The sequence below is a fragment of the Lutra lutra genome, chromosome 7 (assembly GCF_902655055.1).
Source record: "Lutra lutra chromosome 7, mLutLut1.2, whole genome shotgun sequence".
Lineage (NCBI taxonomy): Eukaryota > Metazoa > Chordata > Mammalia > Carnivora > Mustelidae > Lutra > Lutra lutra.
In genome coordinates this window covers 5,204,645-5,228,154 of record NC_062284.1, presented here as the reverse complement: position 1 = coordinate 5,228,154, position 23,510 = coordinate 5,204,645, and the positions used below count along the sequence as shown (strand labels likewise).

Here is a 23,510-nt window from a genome sequence, read left to right as displayed (position 1 = left end):
TTCTTGAAATCAAGTGGTATTAGCTTTCTGATTTTACTTTTTTGTTGTTTTTTCCATTTTTAGCATGTAAGTAGGCTCCACACCCCACGTGGGGCTTGAACTCATGACTGAGATCAGGAGCCGCACCCTCTACCTACTGCGCCGGCCCCCGGGTTAGACCTTCTTTAAAAGTCGCTTTGGGGGCGCCTGGGTGGCTCAGTGGGTTAAGCCTCTGCCTTCAGCTCAGGTCATGATCCCAGGGTCCTGGGATCGAGCCCCACATCGGGCTCTCTGCTCAGCGGGGAGCCTGCTTCCCCCTCTCTCTCTGCCTGCCTCTCTGCCTGCTTGTGATCTCCGTCTAATAAATAAATAAAATCTTAAAAAAAAAAAGTCACTTTGGCTGTCCAAAGTGCAAAGGTCCTTTGCATTTTCATATGAATTTCAGAATCAGCTTGTCAGTTTCTACAAAAAAATTGATTATTGAATCTACAGATCAATTTAGGGAGAACGGACATCTCTCGCCATTTCCTTAGGTTTTCTCTCACGGATTTTCTAGCTCATACTTACAGATCTTCCACATCTTTGTCAGATATATTCCTAAGTGTTTCATATTTGTCGAGGCGACTGATATTTTAGAATCCCAGTTCCTGGCTGTTGCCTGCCTGCGGGGCCGCGGCTGAGCTCTCTACACCGCCCCGGACCCTGCTTGCTAAACTCACTTATTAGAAAGGGGCGGCGCCGGGCGGCTCAGTGGGAGGAGGCGCGACTCCGGATCTCGTGAGTTCGAGCGCCATGAGGAGCGCACAGATTACTAAAGAGGGAAAATGATCATCTTTGCAAATTGGCTCCGTTCGGGCACACTCCTGCATGGCTTAGCCGTGAGACAGCTCTGGAGACTTCTCTACTGCTTGATCACGTGGAGCCTAGAGACAGCCAGAGTGAAAGCTCGAGGTTTTCTCAGGCTTTTCTGAATGTCTACGCCAGCCCTAGGTGCGGACTGAGCTTTCTCAGGTTCTCAGTACACCGGGGAGCTTTAAGAGGCCTTCACCTACATACTTCCTTCCCCAGCTTCCCTCTTCCCAGGCTTTTTGGCATGTCTGTTGTCTGTCCCAGCTATCGGCCCTCGTCCAAGCTGCTGCGGCCGATTCTCGTGTCTTTAAATACTTTCGGCCTGAGCCACCGAGCCTTGGAAACACGGACTCTGGCAAAGCGAAGGCCAGCTCTTACACTGGTCTTTCAGGGAAACGCCAGAGGTCGAAATCCAGTCACAGTTCTTTGAAAAGGACTTTATTTCTCCCTCTGGTGCCACAAGCATGCACCAAAAATGCGAGCTCTTGTCCTCATTACCGGCCCCCGCGTCAGGTGTGGCGGGCCGGCGAGGTAAGGTGTCAGCGCGCTTACCCACCCGCAAAGCATCAGCTTCTCCCTCTGGTCGCTGGAAGGTTTTGACGATTTCTGGAGCTCTCAAAAGTGGACTCTGCCATGGGGTACCTGGGTGGCTCAGTCATTAAGTGTCTGTCTTCAGCTCATGATCCCAGGGTCCTGGGATCGAGCCCCACATCAGGCTCTCTGCCGGGTGGGAAGCCTGCTTCTCCCTCTCTCTGCTTGTGTTCTCTCTCTCACTGCGTCTCTATCAAATAAATAAAATCTTTAAAAAAAAAAAAAAAAAGGAGGACTCTGCCAGTTTCTGCCAGTTCATTAGCTGCTCTTGTGAAAGGCAGAGCCTGGGAGTTCTACACCATTTTCAGTGACATCCCAGTTCTCAATGTTTATGCACCTAAAACAGCTTCAACATGCACAAAGCAAAACCCGACAGAACTGAAAGGGAAAAATGGACAAATCTACCAGATAAAAAATAGTGAAGGCTCTAGAAGAAACTAATCCCACCAATAACCAGCCGGGCCTGATTGCAGACCGCCACCCAGCAACAGCAAAAGAAACAAAAGGGGGGGGGGCATGTTCTTTTGTAAAGTGCATATGGAATAGTCACCAAAATAGGCCACATTCTGGGTCATAAACTAGCACATTTTTTAAAAAAAATTTAAGGATGACTTCTAAGAGCCTGTGTGCACAGAGGGGCACAGGGAGAATCCCCAAGCAGACTCCCCCTTGAGTGTGGAGACCAAAGCGGGGCTCGATCTCAACCCATGAGGTCACGATCTGACCCAAAAGCAAGAGTTGGACGGACGCCAGAGCCACCCAGGCATCCCACATGTTTAAAAAATTTAAGTGATCAAAATGTTCTCTGACCATAAAGGAATTAAACCACAGCAGCCAAAAACCCTTTCAGAAAATGTCCAAATACAATCTTTAAAAAAAGAGAAAGTTTCAAGTGAAATTCAGATATTTTGAACTGAACAAAAATGAAAATACTGAGGCACCTGGGTGGCTCAGTGGGTGAAAGCCTCTGCCTTCGGCTCAGGTCATGATCTCAGGGTCCTGGGATCGAGCCCCGCATCAGGCTCCCTGCTCGGGGTGTGGGGGGGGGTTATTCAACAGCGAGCAAGCACGAGCCTCAGTAGGGGCAAAGGCAGGGACGCAGGTCTCGAACTCGGGATCCCAAGATCAGAACCCAAGCTGAAGTCAGACATTTAACCGAGCTACCCAGGCAACCCTCACTCCCAGGTACTAATACCCGATTGGAACATGTCCACACACAAATACATATATGACTGCTTACCACATTATTCATAACAGCAAAAAAGCAGAAATCATTCAACTGTTCATCAGCTGACGAAAGGATAAACGAAGTCTATCCACACAACACTGTGCAGCCGTGGTAGGAACACACGCGACAACAGAGACGAATCTTGAAAATGCTGTGCTAAGTCAAAGAACCCCGACACGGAAAGCCGTACGTTGTATGATCCCATTTATGTGAAACATCTAGAATAGGCAAATTATAGAAATAGGAATGGGCAGCGGTGATCCAGGGGCTAGCGGTAATGGGCCGTGGTTGCTTTGGGGCCTTAGGAGAATGTCCTGAGACTAGATTGTGGCGATGGCTGTTGCACAACATTGCAAATGTACTAAAAACCACTCGGTTGTGTAGCTTAACACGGTGAATTCCACGGTATGCAAACAGTATAATTTTCAAATTCTATCACTGTAATCTACCATATTGATAAACCAAAGAAGAAAATCCACACGATCCTATCAATTGATGCAGAAAAGCATTTGACAAAATTCATGATAAAAACTTCCAGAATGGGGTGCCTGGGTGGCTCAGTTGGTTAAGCAGTTGCCTCTGGCTCAGGTAATGATTCCAGGGTCCTGGGATCAAGCCCCACATCGGGCTCCTTGCTCGAGCCTGCTTCTCCCTCTCCCTCTGCCTGCCACTCTGCCTACTTGTGCTCTCTCTCTCTGTGTCAAATAAAATCTAAAAACAAAACAAAACCTTCCAGAACATTGGGGAGGGTATGTGCTATGGTGAGTGCTGTGAAGTGTGTAAGCCTGACGATTCACAGACCTGTACCCCTGGGGCAAATAGTACATTATATGTTAATTATTTTTTTATTATTTTATTATTTTTTTTAATTTTTTTTTTAAAGATTTTATTTATTCATTTGACAGAGAGAGATCACAAGCAGGCAGAGAGGCAGGTAGAGAGAGAGGAGGAAGCAGGCTCCCCGCTGAGCAGAGAGCCCAATGCGGGGCTCGATCCCAGGACCCTGAGATCATGACCTGAGCCGAAGGCAGCGGCTTAACCCACTGAGCCACCCAGGCGCCCCTATATTTTAATTTTTTAAAAAAGACAAGAAAAAAGGTTAGCACAGCAGGACTGAGACTGCCAGCTTAGAAATGTATGCTTGCAAGGTCAGCCTCTGGCTGGCATCTGGGAATTTGGCGCTCAGAGAGTCTCCAGCATTAGGGGTGGCTCGCTGTGCCTGGACTGCTGGTGTGGGGCACTATGTCTTAGGCTGAACATTTGCTTCCCCGCTGGGAATTCCGTACATGGTAAGCAAAGGGTGCCGATGCGACAGCCGCCCATAAACATTGCGTGCTAAGTCTCTAAATGGGCTTCCCGGGGGCAGAAGGCCTGCACAGACATTGCTGTATTTTCACTGCTGGAAGAGTGGGTTCTGGGTGACCCCTCCTGTGAGGGAGGAAGCCCAAGTAAGCCTGCACGTGGGTTCTGTCAGGCTTTGCCTGTGTTCGTCTCCCTTACGACCCAGCTCTGTACCCTTACTGTGTTCCTGTCACAAAGCTCTGCTACAGGTACAGCCATATGCAGAGTCCCAAAGCTGCTAAAGAATGGCCACTAGGGGGGCGCCTGGGTGGCTCAGTGGGTTAAAGCCTCTGCCTTCGGCTCAGGTCGTGATCTCAGGGTCCTGGGATCGAGCCCCGCATCGGGCTCTCTGCTCAGCAGGGAGCCTGCTTCCCCCTCTCTCGCTCTGTCTGCCTCTCTGCCTACTTGTGATCTCGGTCACATAAATAAATAAAAAATCTTAAAAAAAAAAAAAAGAAAAAAAGAATGGCCACTAGGAGGTCACACTGGGGGTCTCTACTGCATCCTTTAAGTCCCGTGTCCTCCTCTGTAAATTAGCAGGGACAGTCTCTCCCGGAGGCTCAAAGAATCAAGCATAGAGGCTTAGCTTATAGAGACTTACTAAATGAAAATAAACTTTACCTAGAATTAAAAAAAAAAAAAAAACTTCCAGAAAATTAGGGGAAAAAAGAATGTTCCTTAAACTGACTAATGAATGGCATCTACCAAAGTCAACTCACAGGTCACACACGATGACTCAAGGCTGCGTGCCTTCCCCCGGAGCTCACAAGCAAGCGGTCTACTCTCACTACGCCTGCGGAATACGATCCCGGAACCCCGAACCAGTGCAATACGGCAGGAAGAAAGACACGACGCACAGACTGGAACGAAGACATTAAACTATCTTCATTCACAGACATCATGAGTGTATGGATTCCAAGGAACCTACAAAACGCTCCCATTGGTCTAGCAAGGCCGTGTAACACCAGGTTAACCTACAAAATCAACCTCATTTGGAAAACACTAGCAATCAACAATCGGAAACTAAAATTCGGAAAACAGCACTTAAAATAACTCCAAAACAACAAACTAGACTTAGGTATAAATCAAACAAAACTCATATTAGCATCTGCGGAAAACTGCAGGATACTGATGAAAGAGAAAAGCCTGAGTAGATACACGATGCCCTTGGAGGGGAACATCTGTTCTCCCCCAGGCGATCTGTACATCTAAGGCGGTTCCATTCAAAATCCCACCGGAATGTTTTTGGTAGATACAAACATGTTAGCCTCCGTTATATGGAAACAGAAACTAGAAAAGCCCAAGAATTTTTAAAAGAACCAACTCAGAAGAATCCCCCGTCTAATTTGAGGCTAGTTCTACAGCTCCCGCAACCAAGGCAAAGCAGCGTTGATTGGTGAAAGGACAGAAACAGGTCAGTGAACAGAACAGTGAGTCTGTGGCCGCCTGGGTGGCTCAGTGGGTTAAAGCCTCTGCCTTCGGCTTAGGTCATGATCTCAGGGTCCTGGGATCGAGCCCCACATCGGGCTCTCTGCTCAGCAGGGAGCCTGCTTCCTCCTCTCTCTCTGCCTGCCTCTCTGCCTACTTGTGATCTCTGTCTGTCAAATAAATACATCAAATCTTTAAAAAAAAAAAAAAAAAAAAAAAACCACACAAGAAAAACCAGCAAGTCTACGAAGACCCACAAAACTGTGGTGAAATGATTCCTGGAGAAGGCGCGAAGGCAAGACAGGGCCGTAAAAGGAAACAATGGCAAGTCGGACTGGAGCCACTTTTAAGACTTGGCTTTGCACAAGATACTGTTCAGAGATGGAAGAGGCGGGCTACCAACTCGGACAAAGCGTTTGCAAGTCCCGTATCTGATGAAAGGAGGCATGTATCTGGAATATATTTTAAAACTCCCAAAATAGTCAAAGGAAACAACCGGGGGAGGGGTGCAAGCCCTATCTGGACAAAATGTCCTGGTGCGCCAGGGTGGCTCAGTGGGTTAAGCCTCTGCCTTTAGCTCGGGTCATGGTCTCAGGGTCCTGGGATCGAGCCCTGTGTGAGAGCCTGCTTCCCCCTCTCTCTCTGCCTGCCTCTCTGCCTACTTGTGATCTCTGTCAAATAAGTAAATAAAATCTTAAAAAAAAAAAAAAAGAACAAAATATCCTATAGCGCATCTACAATGCAATGTGGTGCGGACGAGCAGATCAGAATAGAAAGCCTAGAAACAGACACGAATACATACAGAACCCAGGTACAAGATAATGGTGCCATCTCCAGTCACTGGGTGTGGACATAAGGCTTAGCTGCTTGAAAAAAGATAGATTAGGTAGAGGGTAGAATGATGGTTGCTGGGGGTGGCTGTGTGTGGCGGGGGTTGGGGACTTGGTGTTAAATGGGTATAGAATTTCCGTAGAGAATTAAAGTCAATGTGAATGTACCTAATACCACGGGACTATACACTTAAAAATGGCTGAATGGTAGATTTCATGTTAAGTATATTTTACCACAAGAAAAAAAAGTATTGTAAAGACACCACAGTCAGGAAAAATTTTTCTTTTTTTAAGATTTTATTTATTTGACAGAGAGAGAGATCACAAGTAGGCAGAGGCAGGCAGAAGGAGAGGGAGAAGCAGGCTCCCCGCTGAGCAGAGAGCCCGATGAGGGGCTCGATCCCAGGACCCCGAGATCATGACCTGAGCCGAAGGCAGCCGCTGAACTGATTGAGCCACTCAGGCGCCCCAAAATTTCTTCAGTCACAGAAGTGCGCACACACCCATTAACCGTAAAGGGAAATGCTGATAAAGCCGGTAGTAGGGGCGCCTGGGTGGCTCAGTGGGTTGAGCCGCTGCCTTCGGCTCAGGTCATGATCCCAGGTCCTGGGTTCGAGCCCCGCATCGGGCTTTCTGCTCAGCGGGGAGCCTGCTTCCTCCTCTCTCTCTGCCTGCCTCTCTGCCTACTTGTGATTTCTCTCTGTCAAATAAATAAATAAAAATCTTAAAAAAAAAAAAAAAAAAAAAGCCGGTAGTAAGCACTTCTGTTGATCAAAGTAAGTTATTCGCAAAACACGCTGAGCATTACCAGGCACAGAGTAACGTTTAACACAAACTGGTGAAACCAAACATACCACACAGACTGAAGAGCCAGCGGGGCAGAGAGCAGTCTCCACATGTACCCATGAGGGACTTGTACCTAACATACATGAAGAACACAAATCACTACAAAAGCTGAAACAGGCTCTTTAAAACAGAAACACTCCAAATGGCCAATAAATAAATGAAAAGCCGCCCAGCCTCGCCAGTAGCGGGGGGACCGGGACGGAGACCGCCGCCTGTCCCCTGGCGTCTGAGCCGCTACGAACCCCACACTGCGGGGCGGGGGGCGGCTACACAGTCCTCTGGTAAAGACAGCTAGGCCACCAGTTCTACTCCGAATTCTGCAGATGAACCTGGACACATGCACACGGTGTGTGACCAACAACCAGAAACAAGAATGACCACGGGAGAGGATTCTGGGAAAGGGCAGAGTAGGCCGCCCCCGTGTCCACCCCTGGACAACGACGGTGCCGCCCAACCTGCTGGCCGTGACCGTTCGGGAACTCGAGTTTGCTGAAGGCCTGCCGCTTGCAGGGGAAGGCGTGGATGGTGAAAATGGTGATGAACTTGCCCCAGGTTCAGCTCCGCACCGTAGCAGCCGCCTGACCCCCACCCTCCGCCACCCCACAGTGGCCGTCCACATCCTCCCCAGGCAGCGGGCACATGGCTTCTAAGTCTGGGTGGGAGAAAGGAACCTGCCCTCCAGACAGCAGGCGTCTGTGCTCTGGCTGCTGCTCTGATCACAGAGGCGCAGCAGAAAGGCAGGCAGCCTGGGTCATGGCATGTCCCCGTACTGTTCCAAGCCTGTCCCCACTCTGGTTCAAGTGCCTTCCAGGAGATTTAAAGGGTTGCCTTTCAGTTCCCCCTTCATTTCTCACTTTTCGCCTTTCTGGGGGAGCTAGACATTAAAGACTGGCACACTGGGGGCATCTGGGTGATGCGGTCAGTTGAAGGTCAGACTCTTCGATTTTGGCTCAGGTCATGGGTGATCTCAGGGTCATGAGATGGAGCCTGCTATGGAGGGGGCCGCCCTCAGCGGGGGATCTGCTTGAGATCCTCTCTCCTTTTCTCTCTGCCCCTCCCCTGCCACCGCACAAGCGCACTCTCTCAAATGACAAATACATCTTTAAAAAAAAAAAAAAAGCCTGGCATATTCCAAAACTTCTGCATATGTGGGGAAAACCAGAAAGGAATGGCCAAGCCCAAGGAAAGGCTTAGAAAAGACATAAGAGGGGCACCTGGGTGGCTCAGAGGGTTAAGCCTCTGCCTTTGGCTCAGGTCATGATCTCAGAGTCCTGAGATCAGGCCCCATGTCGGGCTCTCTGCTCAGCAGGGAACCTGCTTCCCCCCTCTCTCTGCCTGCCTCTCTGCCTGCTTGTGATCTCTCTCTCTGTCAAATAAATAAATAAAATCTTTAAAAAAAAAAAAAAAAGACATAAGAAGACAAAGTTTACACCTCAGGCTGATTCCTGGTAGAGACTGCTTACATCAAAAGAAAACAAAAATAACAAAAAAAAGCAATCCTTGGAAAGAGGGGAGAATCCAACTTCCAGAATTACCACATGCTCAACAAGAAGTCACAAGGTATACAGAGAAATAGGAAAATATGGCCAATCAAAGGAAAAAAATAAAGGCTCTGTCCCTGAAAAGTTTAATGACAGTCATATTTGACAAAGTCTATTTTTTAAAAAAGATTATTTGTTTATTTACTTGAGAGAGAAGGAGCAGGGAGGAGGGTTAGAGGGAGAGGAAGGCTTCCCACTGAGCGGGGAGCCTGATGCGGGGCTCAATCCCAGGACCCCAAGACCATGAGCCAAAGGCAGATGCTTAACAGACTGAGCCACCCAGGTGCCCCGGGCAGACTTTAAAACAACAGTCTTCTTCTTCTTTTTTTAAAATAAATTAAATTTTTATTTGTTTGACAGAGAGAGAAAGAGAGACAGAGAGGGAACACAAGCAGCGGGGGTGGGAGAGGGGGAAGCAGGCTCCCCTCTGAGCAGAGAGCCCAATGCAGGGCTCGATCCCAGGACCCTGAGATCATGACCCAAGCTGAAGGCAGAGGCCTAACCCACTGAGCCACCCAGGCACCCCAAGAAAAACAATTATTAATGTAAAAGGTAGTTTCACTGTACCTTCAGTTTGTTAACTCCAAATCTTATTTTCTACAGGATTTGGGAGACTAATGCATTTAAAAGAATTATTAGCTTATGTTCTAGGCACATGTTGTATAAAGATGTAATTTTAGGACGCTGACAACAAAGTGGTGGGGACAGAACTATAAAGTAGCAGAGTTCTTCTATGTTACTAAAGTTAAGTTGCTATAAATTCAAATTAGAATGTTGTAATTTTGATATTAAATGTAATCCCCACAGGAGCCACCAAAGAAATAGCTATAAAGTCACACAAATGGACATGAAGAAGAGATTTAAACATTTCACTACAAAAAAATCACCCTAGGGGCTCCTGGGTGGCTCAGTGGGTTAAAGCCCCTGCCTTCATGATCCCAGGGTCCTGGGATCCAGCCCAGCATCGGGCTCCCTGCTCAGCGGGGAGCCTGCTTCCCCCTCCCCTGCTCCCCCTGCTTATGTTCCCTCTTTTGCTATGTCTCTGTCAAGTAAATAAATATTAAAAAAAAAAAATCACCCTAAACACAAAAGAAGGAATGCAGGAAATAAGGGACAAAAAAGTGATAGTGTGGAGAGAAGACAAATAGCACAATGACAGAAATAAGTCCCTCCTCATTAGTAATTACTTTCAGTGGAAATGGGGTAAATTCTCTAATCAAAAGACAGTGATCGCGGGGCGTCTGGGTGGCTCAGTTGGTTGGGCGTCTGCCTTGGCTCGGGTCATGATCTCAGGGTCCTGGGATCGAGTCCCTCTTTGGCCTCCCAGCTCAGCGGGGAGCCTGCTTGTCCATCTGCCCCTCCCCCTCGCTCTTGCTTTCTCTCTCAAATAAACAAAATCTTAAAAAAAAAAGACAGCAATTGGCATATGGATAAAAGCATACGTACGACTGTATGCTGTCTGCAAGGGACTCACTTAAGGTCCAAGACAAGCAGGATGACAGTGACTAGATGGAAGGAGCTGTTCCATGCAAATGGACAGCAAGAGGGCGGGAGCTCTGCCAGTATCAGACAGACAGACCTGCCATCATAAAGGTACAGGACTCAGAAAAGAACATGACATAATAAACGACTCCATAGAGCAAGAAAACATAACAATTACAAGCATTTACACACCTAATGACAGACCATCAAAATATGTGAAGCAAAAACGGACAGAATTGAACGGAGAAACAGTTTTTTTTTTATCAATACATGACGTATTATCTGTTGCAGGGGTACAGGTCCGTGATCCATCAGGCTTATAGAACACCCAGTGCTCATTACAACACACGGGCTCGCCATCCCCTGTCCCCCTCCCCTCCAGCAACCCTCAGTTTGTTTCCTAAGATTAAGTCTCTTATGGTTTGTCTCCCTCTCTGGTTCCCTCTGGTTTCATTTGTTCCTCTCTTCTGGGATGATCCTGGGAGAAACAGCTCTACAGTAACATTCGGAGACTTCAATACCCCGCCCACGGTAATGGACAGAACAACCAGACAGCAGGAAACAGAGGACTTAGTGGCACTGTAAACCAACTAGATCTGACAGACACGGGCACGGTCCCCCGCCCGGGAGCAGCACACCCCTTCTCAGGTGCACACGGGACAGTCTCCACAAAAGACCATGTATCGGGCCACCAATTAAGCCTCAAAGATGTAACACACAGCGATCCCTACCAAAATACCAACAGTATTTCTCACAGAGCTGGAACAAGCCTAAAGTTTGCATGGGACCACAAATCATCCTGGCTAGCCGGAGCAATCTTGAAAACCAAACCCAGACCAGCGGTATGACAATCCCAGACGTCAGGTTATCTTACAAAGCTGTGGTAGTCCGAAGTACGGTCCCGGCACAAAAACAGACACATAGGCCAATGGAACAGAATGGAAAACCCAGAAATAAACCCACAATGATATGGTCAGTTACTCTTTGACAAAGCAGGAAAAGAATGTCCGGTGGGAAAAAGTCTCATCAACAAACGGTGATGGGAAAACTGGACAGAAACACACAACACCACCACCACTGGACCCCTTCCCTTCACCACACACAAAAATAAATGCAAACTGGATTAAAGATCTCAATGTGAGACCTGAAACTATAAAAGTCCTAGGAGGGAGCACAGGCAGTGATGTCCCTCACATCGTAGAACACTTTTCTAGATACATCTCCTGACACAAGGGACATGAAAGCAAAAACAAACTACCGGGCCTTCACTAAAATAAAAAGCTTCCGCACAATGAAGGAAACGAGCAATGAAACTAAAGGACGACCTACCTCCGAAGACAATGCGCAGATGGCCAACAGTCACATGAGAAGATGCTCGACATCACTCAGCATCGGGGAGACGCAAGCCACGACCACGACGAGAGATCCCCTCACTCCGCCGGCACGGTTGGAACCAAAAAGACAAGAAACAGCAGGTGTTGGCGAGGATGTGGTGAAAAAGGAGCCCCTCCACTGGTGCGGCCACTGTGGAAAAGAGACCGTCCTCAAAAAGTTAAAAATAGAACTACCTTACTGAGTATTTACCCCAAAAATATAAAACCATGAATTTAAAGGGATATATGCACCCCTATGTGTACAGCGGCATTATTTACAAAAGCCCGAGGGTCCAATGATAGATGAATGGATAAAGAAGACTGGGGGGGTGGTATATGGAATGGAATATTACTCAGCCACGAAAAGAATGAAATCCTGCCGTATGCAACAATGTGGATGGAGCTAGACAGCATCAGGCTAAGTGACCTAAGTCCTTCAGAGGAAGACAAATCCTACAGGATTCACTCATATGTGGATTTTAAGAAACAAAAGAGCCAAAAGAAAAAAAAAATAGACTAAGAAAGTGACTCTTAACTGTAGAGAACGAGCAAACAGGTGGTTATCATGGCGGGCGGGAGGGGGTGTGCAACAGGTGAAGGGGATTAAGAGTGCGCCTATCAGGTATCAGGACCAGCACGAGTAATGGATGGAATTGCTCAGTCGCCACACCGAACACCCAAAACTCGTACTCCACTGTGTGTTAACTATCCTGAGTTAAAGTTAAAAACTTATTAAAAATAAAGATATCATACACATCATCCTCTCTGACCACAGCAGGATGAAATTAGAAATCAGTACAAAGAAAACTGAGAATTCACAGTATTGAGGAAATCAAACGATACATTTCAAGCAACCAATGCATCAAAGAAGAAACCATGGGGTAAATTAGAATACAGAGACTAATGAAAATGAAAAAGAACATTCCAAAATGCATGGGCCACAGAAAAAGTGGTGCTAAGGGGATAATTTATAGCTATAAATGCTCCCAATTAAAATCAAGAAAGAGGCGTGACTGGGTGGCTCAGTCATTAAGCGCGTCAGCCTTCGGCTCAGGTTACGATGCCAGGATCCTGGGATCAAGCCCCACATCGGGCTCACTGCTCAGCGGAGAGCCTGCTTCGGCCTCTCCCACTCCCCCACTTGTGTTCCTCTCTCGCTGTGTCTCTCTCTGCCAAATAAATAAATAAAATCTTTAAAATCAAGAAAGAGGGGCACCTGGGTGGCTCAGGAGGCATCTGCCTTTGGCTTAGGTCATGTTTCTCCCTCTGTCCCCCCGCACCTCCCCCCTGCTCATATTCTCTCTCACTCTCTTGCTTGCCCATGCTCTCTCACAAATAAGTAAATAAAGTCTTTAAAAAACAAAAAATAAAAACAAGAAAGATCTGAAGTCAACAATCTAATTAAACTTAACTAGAAAAAAGAAAAAAAGAACTGAAGCCAAAGCTAGCAGAAGGAAGGAAATAGTAAAGAGCATAGCACAGATAAATGAATTGAGAATTGAAAGATAATAGGGAAAAACCAATGGAACCAAAAGCTGGTTCTCCGAAAAGATGAATAATATTGACAAACTTTTAGCTGGATGGACTAAGGGAAAAAGAAGACTCAAATGACTAAACTCAGAAATGAAAGTGGGGACATTACCACTGATTCTACGGAAATGAACGAGATTTTAAGAGTACTATGAAAAATTGTATGCTAACAAATTGGATAACCTCGATGAAATGGAAAAACTCCTAGAAACACAAAACCTATAGAGACTAAATCACGAACAATCTGAATTACTATCACTTACTATAACTACTAAGAAGATTAAATCAGTAATCAAAAATCACCCAACGGACTGGAAGAGATTATGCTGAGTGAAATAAATCAAGCAGAGAGAGTCAATTATCATATGGTTTCACTTATTTGTGGAGCATAACAAATAGCATGGAGAACAAGGGGAGATGGAGAGGAGAAGGGAGTTGAGGGAAATTGGAAGGGGAGGTGAACCATGAGAGACTATGGACTCTGAAAAACGATCTGAGAATTTTGAAGGGGTGGGGGGTGGGAGGTTGGGGGCACCAGGTGGTGGGTATTGTAGAGGGCACGGATTGCATGGAGCACTGGGTGTGGTGCAAAAATAATGAATACTGTTATGCTGAAAAAATAAAAAATTAAAAATTAAAAAAAAAAAATCACCCAACGAAGAAAAGCCCAGGACCTGAAGACTTCCCTGGTGAATTCTACCAAACATTTAAAGAACTACTACCAGAACTTCTCAAAATTTTCCAGAATATTTAAGAGGGGGGAATGCTTCCCAACTTGTTCTATGAAGCTAGCATAACAATAACATCAAAGCCAGACAAAGATATTACAAGGTAACTACAGACCAATATCCCTTTTGAACATGGATGCAAAAATCCTCAGCAAAATACAAGCAAACAGAACTGAGCAGCATTTTAAAAGGATTACACACCATAACCAAAGGGGATTTATTCTTGGAGTACCAGAACGATCGATGTAATACACCACATGAACAATATGAAGGAGAAAAAACCCCACATGATCACCTCAATCAATGCAGAAAAAGCATCTGACAAAGTTCAATACCCTTTCATGATACAAACACTCAATAAAATAGGAAGGAAACTACTTCCCCATAATAAAAACTATATATAGAAAACCCAAAGCAAACATAATAGTGAATGGTGAAACACTGAAAACGTTTCCTCTAAGTTCAGGAACAAGACAAGGACGCCCACTCTCACCACTTCTATCTAGCACAATATTGGAAGTCCTAGTCAGAGCCATGAGGCAACAAAATAACTAGCATTCATATCGGAAGAAAAGAAGTAAAACCATCTGTCTGTGGAGACTATGACCTTACATATAGAAAATCCTGGCATCCACAAAGAAACTGTTGGAGTAAATGAATTCAGCAGAGGAGGAGGATACAAAGTCAGTAAACACAAAAAAAGATGCATTTCTATAGGCAAACAAACAATGAACAATATGAAAAGGAAATTATAAAAACAATTCCATTTACAATAAAATCAGAAAGAATAAAATGCTTAGGAATTAACCAAGGTAAAAGACATGTATAATGAAAACTACAAAATGCTGCTGAAAACAATTAAAGACATAAATAAATGGAAAACAGAAATACATCCCATGTTCATGGATTGGAAGACATAATATTATTGATACCAACACTACCCAAAGTTATCTATAGATTCAATATAATCCCTATCAAAATCCCAATGACTTTTTTTTTTTTTTTTGCAGAAATAGAAAAATCCACCCTAAAATTCATAGGCAATCTCAAGGGACCCCAAATAGCCAAAATATTCTTGAAAAAGAAAAACAAAACTAGAGGACTCACACTTACTGATTTTGAAAACTATTAGGAAAGCTTCAGTAATCAAACAGTGTGGCACGGGCATAAGGACAGACATACAGACTGAAGGAACAGAGCAGAGAGCCCAGAAGTAAACTGTTGCATATGTGGTCAGATGATTTGTGACAAGGGTGCCACGACCATTCAGTAGGAACAGAACAGTCTTTTCAACAAATGCTGCACAGAAAACTGGACAATCACACACAAAAGAACAAAGTTGGACCCTTAACTAATATCATACATGTAAATTACCTCATAATGGGTCAAGGGTCTAAATGTAGGACCTAAAACAATAAAACTCTTGGGAGAAAACACAGGACAAAAGGCTCATGATGTTGGATTTGGCAATGACTTCTTTAATAGGACACCAAAAGCACAGATGACAAAGGAAAAACAAGTTGAACTTCATGAAAATTAAAGTTTTTTGTTTGTTTCTTATATCAACAGACCCTGTTAACAGAGTAAAAAGGCAACCCACATTGGGGCGCCTGGGTGGCTCAGTGGGTTAAAGCCTCTGCCTTTGGCTCAGGTCACGATCCCAGGGTCCTGGAATCGAGCCCCGCGTCAGACTCTCTGATCAGCGGGGAGCCTGCTTCCCTTCCTCTGTCTCTGCCTGCCTCTCTGCCTACTTGTGATCTCTGTCAAATAAATAAATAAAATTTAAAAAAAAAAAAAGGCAACCCACAGGACAAAATATTTCAAAATCACATATCTAATGAAGATTTAATATACAGAACACATATTGAACTCCTAAAACTCGACAACAAAAACAAATAATTCAAAAAAACAGCCAAAACCTTTGAATAGGCATTTTTCCATAGTAGATCTATGAGGCCAATGAGCACATGGAAAGCACGTAACATCACTAAACATTAGGGAAATGCAAATTTATACCACAGGGAGATAGCACCTTGCACTCATTAGGATGGTCATTATGGAGAAAAACAGACAACCAGTATTGGGCGAGGCTATGGGAAAATTGGAACCTTATACACTGTTGTAAGAATTAAATACGGTACAGCCTCCATGGAATACAGTACGTAGGCTCGTCAACAAATTAAAAATAGAATTACCGGGCGCCTGGGTGGCTCAGTGGGTTAAAGCCTCTGCCTTCAGCTCGGGTCATGGTCTCAGGGTCCTGGGATCGAGCCCCATATCGGGCTCTCTGCTCAGCGGGAGCCTGCTTCCTCCTCTCTCTCTGCCTGCCTCTCTGCCTACTTGTGATCCTCTCTCTATCAAATAAATAAAATCTTTAAAAAAAAAAAGGTAAAAAAAAAAAAATAGAATTACCATATCACCCAGAAATTTCACTTCTGAATATATACCCAAAAGAACAGGAAACAGGGTCTCAAAGAAACATCTGCACACCTAGATTCATAGCATCATTCACAGCAGCTAAAACCTGGATCCAAGCCAGCGCCCATCAACTGGTGAATGGATAAACAAAATGTGGTCAGTGCTGCAATGGAAATTCTGGAATCTGCTACAACACAGATGAACCCTGAGGACCTTAGGCTAAGTGACCTAAGCTAGTGACACAAATGAGGATTCAGAATAGTCAAAATCAGAAAGACAGAAGGTACCATGGTGTTGGCCAGGGGTAGTGGGGAGTGGCTGTTTAACAGGTAACAAGTTGTGCAAGACGAGGAGAGCCTCAGGGGTCAATGGCGGTGGCGGCTGCACATCAATGGGAATTTAATACTGAGACACACACTTAAAAATGGTTAAGACGGTACACTTTTTATGTGTACTTTATTTTTTTAAAGATTTGACAGATCACAAGTAGGCAGAGAGGCAGGCAGAGAGAGAGGGGGAAGCAGGCTCCCCAATGAGCAGAGAGCCCCATATGGGACTTGATCCCAGGACCCAGGGATCATGACCTGAGCCGAAGGCAGAGGCTTAACCCACTGAGCCACCCAGGCGCCCCTTTTATGTGTATTTTAACTCAATAAAAGGAAAAATGACCCCAACAGAAGAATACACAACGAGGTATATTCACACAATGGAATACGGCAGGACAGTAGAAATGAATGGACTGCAGAGCACAACACGGATGATCATATGGTGTTGAAAGGAGAAACACGACACAAAGGGACAGCCACAGAGTGATTCTAGTCACATAAAATCCAAAGCAAACAAACTCCCGAATACTGACGCAGTGGTACAATCCTAAGTGAAAACAGGTGAGGAAAGATGACCATGATGACCCGTGCTGGTCCCCAATCTCCGCACGACCTCAAATCACCTGGGTTGGCTGCGGGAGCTTGATGGTCTACCCCCATCCAGGCTCCCCACCCAGGGCTTCAGATTTCATGGTGTCTGCCGTGCTGGCCTTGGCCATGCCCTTCCAAGGCTCTTTAGGTGTGTCCAACATGAGGACGAAGTTGAAGACGGGGCTCTAGGGCAGGGCAGGAGGGCTGTGGCGGGGAGGGCACATGGGGGGCATCTGGGGGGCCGGCAGTGGTTTCCTTGGCTGGGGGGTGCTTCACGGGTGTATCATCTACTCTAGTGCACGCTCACTTCACGCCCGTGGCTGCGGCTGTCCGTTCTCCTCTTTCTCCACAGCATACACGTAGGTGTTCCAGAGCCCACAGCTCACGGCCCTGACTCGCAGTCGCTTATCTACAAAATATTCCACACGGCAGGGCCGATCCAAGCTGGTCGTGTCCTGATGGCCAAGCTGTCCATATTTACCTAAAGTGAAGGGAGCCCCTTGGCCATCCTCTCCTCTGGGCCTTGGGGCTCTTGCCCTCCAGGAAAGAAGGAAAAAACTCAGGCCGCCCCGCAAAGTACAGGGTTAACCCACCACTCTGGGCGGTCTGCTCTGGGAATTCAGGAGCCGGGCAGACCCCCCCCACCCCAGGTCCCCAAGAGGCGGCTGCCACCAACCACACCAGGCAAGACGGTGTTCCAGGTTCTCTGCTCCGAACTCCAGACACTCAGAACACAGATTTTTAACTTTTTTTCCTCCCCAGTGCCAGACCAACAGATGTGTCCTAAATGCGGCCTAAGTATTCCCTCAAGACAATTCTTCAGAAAGACCCACAGGGAGCACTAACATCCACTTCGCTCCTGTGTGGTCTCGGACTTCCGAGTGCCAGGCTCTGTTCTAGACCAGGGCCCGCAGCACTTCCGTCCCAGACGTCCCAGGGCTCAGGCCCTCTATGCCCTGGTCCCTTCCTCCCCTGGCTTAAGCATCACGCAAGCAAACCTCTTACTTACCCCAGCCCCAGGTGTAGAGCTCCCCAGTCCCTACAACCAGAAGGACAATAAAGGGCTGTCACAAGAAGTTGTCTAGCGTGGCCTGCCACAGTCCTCAGCCAGCACCTTCCAAGTGTCCCGAGCTCTGCCTGGCATAGCACAGCACCTTCTCCAACAACGGTCTCCGCACAGCCGCGGCCGGGGTGGAAAAGGATCCGGGTGCAAGAGGTTTACCTTCCCGTATGCCAGTGGATACCTCTCACAGCGGCTCAGGGGTCTTAGCAGGAGGAGGGACCGCGGCCTGACAGCTGGGGGGGGCACCTGTTCAAGCCCCAGAGGTTGGGGCTGTTTTCGTGGAGGGAGGCGGCCACTCAGTGCTTGTTGGAGACTCCTCAAGTACAGGTTTCTGAGGGGATCACAGCCTTCTCTGCAGCGCCAGCTAAGGGACGGGCTGGAGGGACTTCCTGCTGCCCGCCCAGCCCTACTCACTTGTCACCACCGCCGTGTGCCGGGAGCCACAGCTGGCCTGGGCTGCCTCCGCGCCCCAGGGCAGATCCAGTAAAGCGGGGAAGGGCTGGATGGCTATGAAGGGGGCCGGGGCTCCGTCCTCACTCCCCACTGTCCTCACGTCGGAGTCACCTTCGTTCGGCCCGCCAGCTTCAGAGAAGCAGTGACAGAGTGCGGAGGATGGTGACAGCTAGGCGGAGCTCTGGCTACACCTTAGCCATGGGGGGTGGGGGGGCTGCTGACGCTGACAACAGCCCTGCCATACCCCAGGCCTCCCCAGAGCCCGGAGTCCCACAGGGGGTCCTGAGGTCCCAAGGACGACCCATGTCCCTTCCAAGCACTCCAAGGTCTCGGCCAGCATGTGGCCAGGAGGCAGGAAGGACAGAAACACATGAGGAAGACGGACCCTCACCTTCCCTGGCAAAGGTCTTTCCATCCTCTGCCAAGCTCCTGGTGGGCAGGGCCAGCTGCCCGGATTCATTCCAGCCCCAGACATAAATATCCCCCGTCTCTGAAAAAGAGACAAAGGGCACCCATTAAACAGACTGTGAACTGCACCGTCACCCTCCTAAGCCCCCCTGAATCCACCCAAATGCCTTGTATACCCACCAGCTCCCTGGGGATGACTAACGCCTGCCTTGCCCAAGGTGACACGCCGGGCAGTGCCTCCGGCGGGCCCCAGCAGCTTTCTGGTCTTACAGGCTCCCTTCCCCCCTCAGGTGCCTTCCTTGTCATCCTTTCTTCAGAGTCTTCTGGACCTTCCTCTCCAGTTGCATTTTCCCTTTGTTGCTAAACTGCCCCCTCCCCACCTCCCACGTGTGAACCAGACAAATGCCATCTTGCACAAAGCTGCCATGACGACAGCTCGGAGACCTGAATGAAGCCTTCGTGAGAACAGCCCCTGGACACACTTTCTCATTTTAAATCACACAAGTAACAACCCTTAAGAACGCCTTGGAGGCATAAGGTCCTTGGATCTGTTCTGGAGTTGGGACAACAAAGAACTAATCTCGAACATTCTCCTCCTGGGTGGCCCCCAGCACGGCATCCCAGACGCTAGGGCTATAAAAGCAGGTCTGACTGGAAGGGGGTGCAGTCACAGCCCTGTTGCAGCAGCCCAACAGGAGTCCGGAAGCTCCCTTAGTAAACCGTTTCTTGTCAAGCTGGACCTGTGGGCCTTTCTCTTTGGTCTCCAGCTCCTTGGGAAGTCGCTTCACATAAGCTTCCCTTTCGCGGAACACCCAACCACACATGCTTCAGAAATGCATCCCTGGAAATTCCCAACGGCCTCCCTTTCAAACCCACTGAGCCCACGACACCCCCTTCCTTAGCCCCGGCCACCACAGGCCCCGCCGGAGGCCTCTTCTGGAAGCTCTGACCTTCCTTGCCTCTCTTGTAAAAATCCAGCCGTGACAGCAGCTAATTTTTATCAAGTGTTTACTTGGTGCCAGAATTTTAAGCACTTTTCAAATATAATCATTTAATTCTCAGAAGAGCCCTACAGAGATCTATATGACAACATGCTTATTTTATTCATGAAAAAACGGGGGGCACGGAGAGGCGAAGTGCTCTGCCCGAGGTTAGAAGGGGCAAAGTGATGATCTGAACCTAGGAAGTCCGGTCACAAGCGTCTGTGCTCCGAACACTGTCACGGACTCAAAACTTCCTGAAGTGTGAGACTTCCCATCTGGCTGTTTCTAGTCCTGTCTTCCCTTCCCTCCAGCCCACTAGTTTTCACATCTGTCTGCGAAGCCAGGCTCATGAAAGGAGACTAGGGGGGGGTGGTATAGGCACATGTTTTTTAAAGCTGCCCCCACCCCTGGGGATAGAAGCGTCCAGAGCCCAGCCAGAGCCCCAGGTGCAAACCCTTGCAAAGACCACCTGCTCCCAGCCTCACCCGAGAGCCTGGGAATCAGCTGCAGCTGGGTGGCCTGCCAGGGCGGTGGACGTAGGATCCCAAACGAAGGTCCCCCTTCCTCCTCCCTGTGGGCATCTGTGGGGCCACTGTGTGCCGCACATCACAGCCACCTGACCCCCTGCATCCTTTCTTGTCCGTTCTCCTCAGCTCAGCTGCCCCCCACCCCTTCCTGCGCCCTTGCAGAGTGTTTTAGGAAGGCAGCCCGGGCTGGAGGCGGAGGGATGGGAGAGGCGGGAGCCCAGCAACAGAAGTCAAGGGCAGCAGTCGGGTGTGAGCGCATCATGGCGGGGCAGAGAGAGGGCTGAATCTGAGAGGCGCCAGGAGCCCTGAACCTCAGGCGGATTAACATGGGATGAACTTGGAAGGAGGTCTGGCTAGACCACCCGCCGACACAGGGGGAAGAAGGTTTGGAGCCTAGAAGATCTTGAGTCTGTCACTTACCGCTCACACACACGGAGTGCCAGCCACCCGCGGCCACCTCGGCCATGGGAAGGCCCTGCAGCGCCTCCAGCAGCCTCGGCTCCGGCGCAGCCTCCAGAGTCCCGTGGCCCAGCTGTCCGTGCCTGAGCGAGGGAGAGCCCAAGCGGGTCCCCCTCCCTTTCCTGCCCCAGTCACACGCACCGGTCCCCAGACGGCCACTTCCCACGCTCACCTCCCACTCGGGGGCCAGGTTTATCTGCCCCCGCCCCGCCCCCACCCGCGGCCCCGCCCCCCTCACCTGCCCTGGCCCCAGGAGAACACCTGGCCCGCCTCGTCCAGCAGCAAGGCGTGCTCGCCGCCCAGCTCCAGCCGGCGCGCCCGCAGCTCCGGGGCCAGAGGCCGGTAGAAGGGCGGCCGCGGACTCACGTAGGCGCGCGCGCCGGGCAGCAGGGGCAGCGCCCGGGCCTGGGGCTCCCCGCCCGCGGCGTCTTCCCGCTCGGCCTCCGGCAGCAGCGTGTGGGTCCACAGGGGCTCCCCGCGCAGCGCCGAAGCCGGCGCCCAGGCCTGCAGCTCCGGCCCGGGCCCGACTGCCGGCCCGGCGCGCAGCACCACGAGGAGCGCCTCCGAGGCCCACGCGTCCCTGCAGCCGCCCGCCGCGCCGCCGGCCGCGCCCGAAAGCTGCACTTGGCCTCCACCTGCGGGAGCGGAGGGCTGGCTGGGGGGCGGCAGGACCACGCACCCGGGGCGAGGGCGGAAGTGGGGCGGAGAGGGGCGCTCACGGGTCACGATGGCGGTGTAGCTCCAGCTGGCGCTCACGCGGCAGACGTCGGCGCCCGGGCCCGGTGTCTCCAGCGGCTCCGGGCTGTGCACCTGCCGCCCGCGCCCCGAGCCCAGCGCCTGCCCGAAGCCGCAGAAACCGAAGCCGAACCAGGACCCCCGGCGCTCCTCGGCCATGCTCGGGTCGCGCCCTCTGCTGGCCGCCACCTCAATGGGGTGGGAGGCGGAACAGGGTTAAGAATCCCACGAGACTGAGGAAGATTCTGGGCTGCCTAGAGTGGGGACTCTTGCCCTGTCTTCCCTTTAGCTCAGGGAAGCTCACTGCCCCCCCACTGGGCCCCAGGTACTTAAGTGTCCTCTCCGTTAGACGTTGTCCTAGGATCTGAGCACCTCCAACTCCCAGGGTCAGGCTCATTATCCCATGTCATCTTGGGAACCAGAATTACCCCCATTTGACAGAAGAGACTCCTAGAGAAAGTAACCCTTACACAATCACACAACTTAGGACCAAGAAGGGCAGAGGGCTAAAATCAAGGCCCACCGACTCCATACAACAGTGCTCTTGCCACCAGGACAAAACAGAGCGTTTGGGAGACAGCGCCCTGTGCAGGTTTGGCCAGCCCCAGGGTTCACGTGTTTCCCTCTGCAGGGAGCGGTGCCCGTGTCCTTGGTCCATCACTTAAGCTTTCCGAGTGCAACTCAGTTTCTTCAGTTTTACAAAGGCACGGGACAGGAGAGGGTGCCGCTTGTACATACCCTGTAGAACCGTGTGGAACAGATGGAAATAAACGGTTCAGGTCTGGCCCATACCACGATGGGCACAAGGTTAAGTACTGGCTTATTAATGCAGGGCTTAGAGTTGATTTTAGAAAGTCCAGTGGTACTTACTGGTTCTCAAGAGACCTATACACAATTTCAGCTGGACCTCACCTAGTCACTTATTCATTCTACAAGCATTTACTGATGCCGTCCTTTCGGCGGATAAGAGAGACGGCTGGCTGCACCCAGAGAGCTCACATGTAAATGACATACAGTCCCGCGGTTACAAAAGCACCACCACTTTTTCCGTTCGGGGTCCCTGCAAAGCTCCTTGACCCGGACCTGGGCTCCTAACCCCTTCCGAGCCCAGTCCCGACCCAAGGGGGCCTCTGACCTTTGATCTTGACCCTGTGCCCTCCACCCTCCTCGGGCAGCAACTCCCGACCCGCAGTCACCAGGGAGGAAAAGCGGGGATGCAGGGGCAGCCCGGGACCCGCGGCCAGTCGCCGCGGAGGAAAGGTTTGAAGAGCCGCGAACCGGGCCAGGCGCCCATTGGCTGCCGCAGCCTCCCCGGGCCAATCGCCGGCGAGGGCGGTGACGTCACCGCCCGGGGCGGGCAGCCGCAGGGCGGTGCTCACCTCCGTACCCACCTCTGTACCCGCAGTTCCGCCCGCCGCCCGTCCCGTCCGCCGCGTGTCCCGTCCGATCGAGGTCGACCCGGCCCTAGGGCCTGCGCTGGGCCGCTGCAGCCTCGGGTGTGAGGTCGGGCAACCTCCGGTGGGCGCGGGCCCGAGGCAGAGGTGGGCCGGACGGGGCCGCGGAGCTCGAGTTAGAATCCGAGCTGCAGAGCTGGCGAGGAGCGACCGCGGCGACGCGTGCACCCCGCCATTCCTCTCAGCCCGGCACGGCCGCGGCTCACGACCCGCACCAGAGGGACTCAGGCCCCACAGGAAGTGGCCGTCCTAGGCGGGCACTTCGGCGAGTTTGGCCTTCCATTGGCTCGGGGCCTGTCACTCATCTCTGCGAGCCAATGAGCTTCACTCTCGCTTCCAGAGCGGAA

At 49.9% G+C, this 23,510-nt stretch overlaps 1 protein-coding gene across 8 annotated transcripts in view; it reads right to left on the bottom strand.

Moving 5' to 3' along the window:
* RCCD1 (RCC1 domain containing 1) overlaps positions 1–23,403 on the bottom strand; it is a 31,077-nt gene extending 7,674 nt beyond the window's left edge. For 2 of the 8 annotated variants that reach the window (XM_047736444.1, XM_047736445.1), the window contains exons 1-9: positions 23,101–23,249; positions 21,694–21,898; positions 21,213–21,609; positions 20,936–21,057; positions 18,989–19,087; positions 18,559–18,726; positions 18,091–18,120; positions 17,114–17,562; positions 11,445–11,639 (exon numbers count right to left, since the gene is read on the bottom strand). In XM_047736444.1, coding sequence (XP_047592400.1) covers positions 17,390–17,562; positions 18,091–18,120; positions 18,559–18,726; positions 18,989–19,087; positions 20,936–21,057; positions 21,213–21,609; positions 21,694–21,868 — 1,164 coding nt within the window. In that variant the 5' untranslated portion in view covers positions 21,869–21,898; positions 23,101–23,249 and the 3' untranslated portion in view covers positions 11,445–11,639; positions 17,114–17,389. The other 6 variants (XM_047736451.1, XM_047736443.1, XM_047736448.1 and 3 more) reach the window with 6 other exon arrangements.
* Between the last annotated feature and the right edge of the window lie 107 nt (positions 23,404–23,510).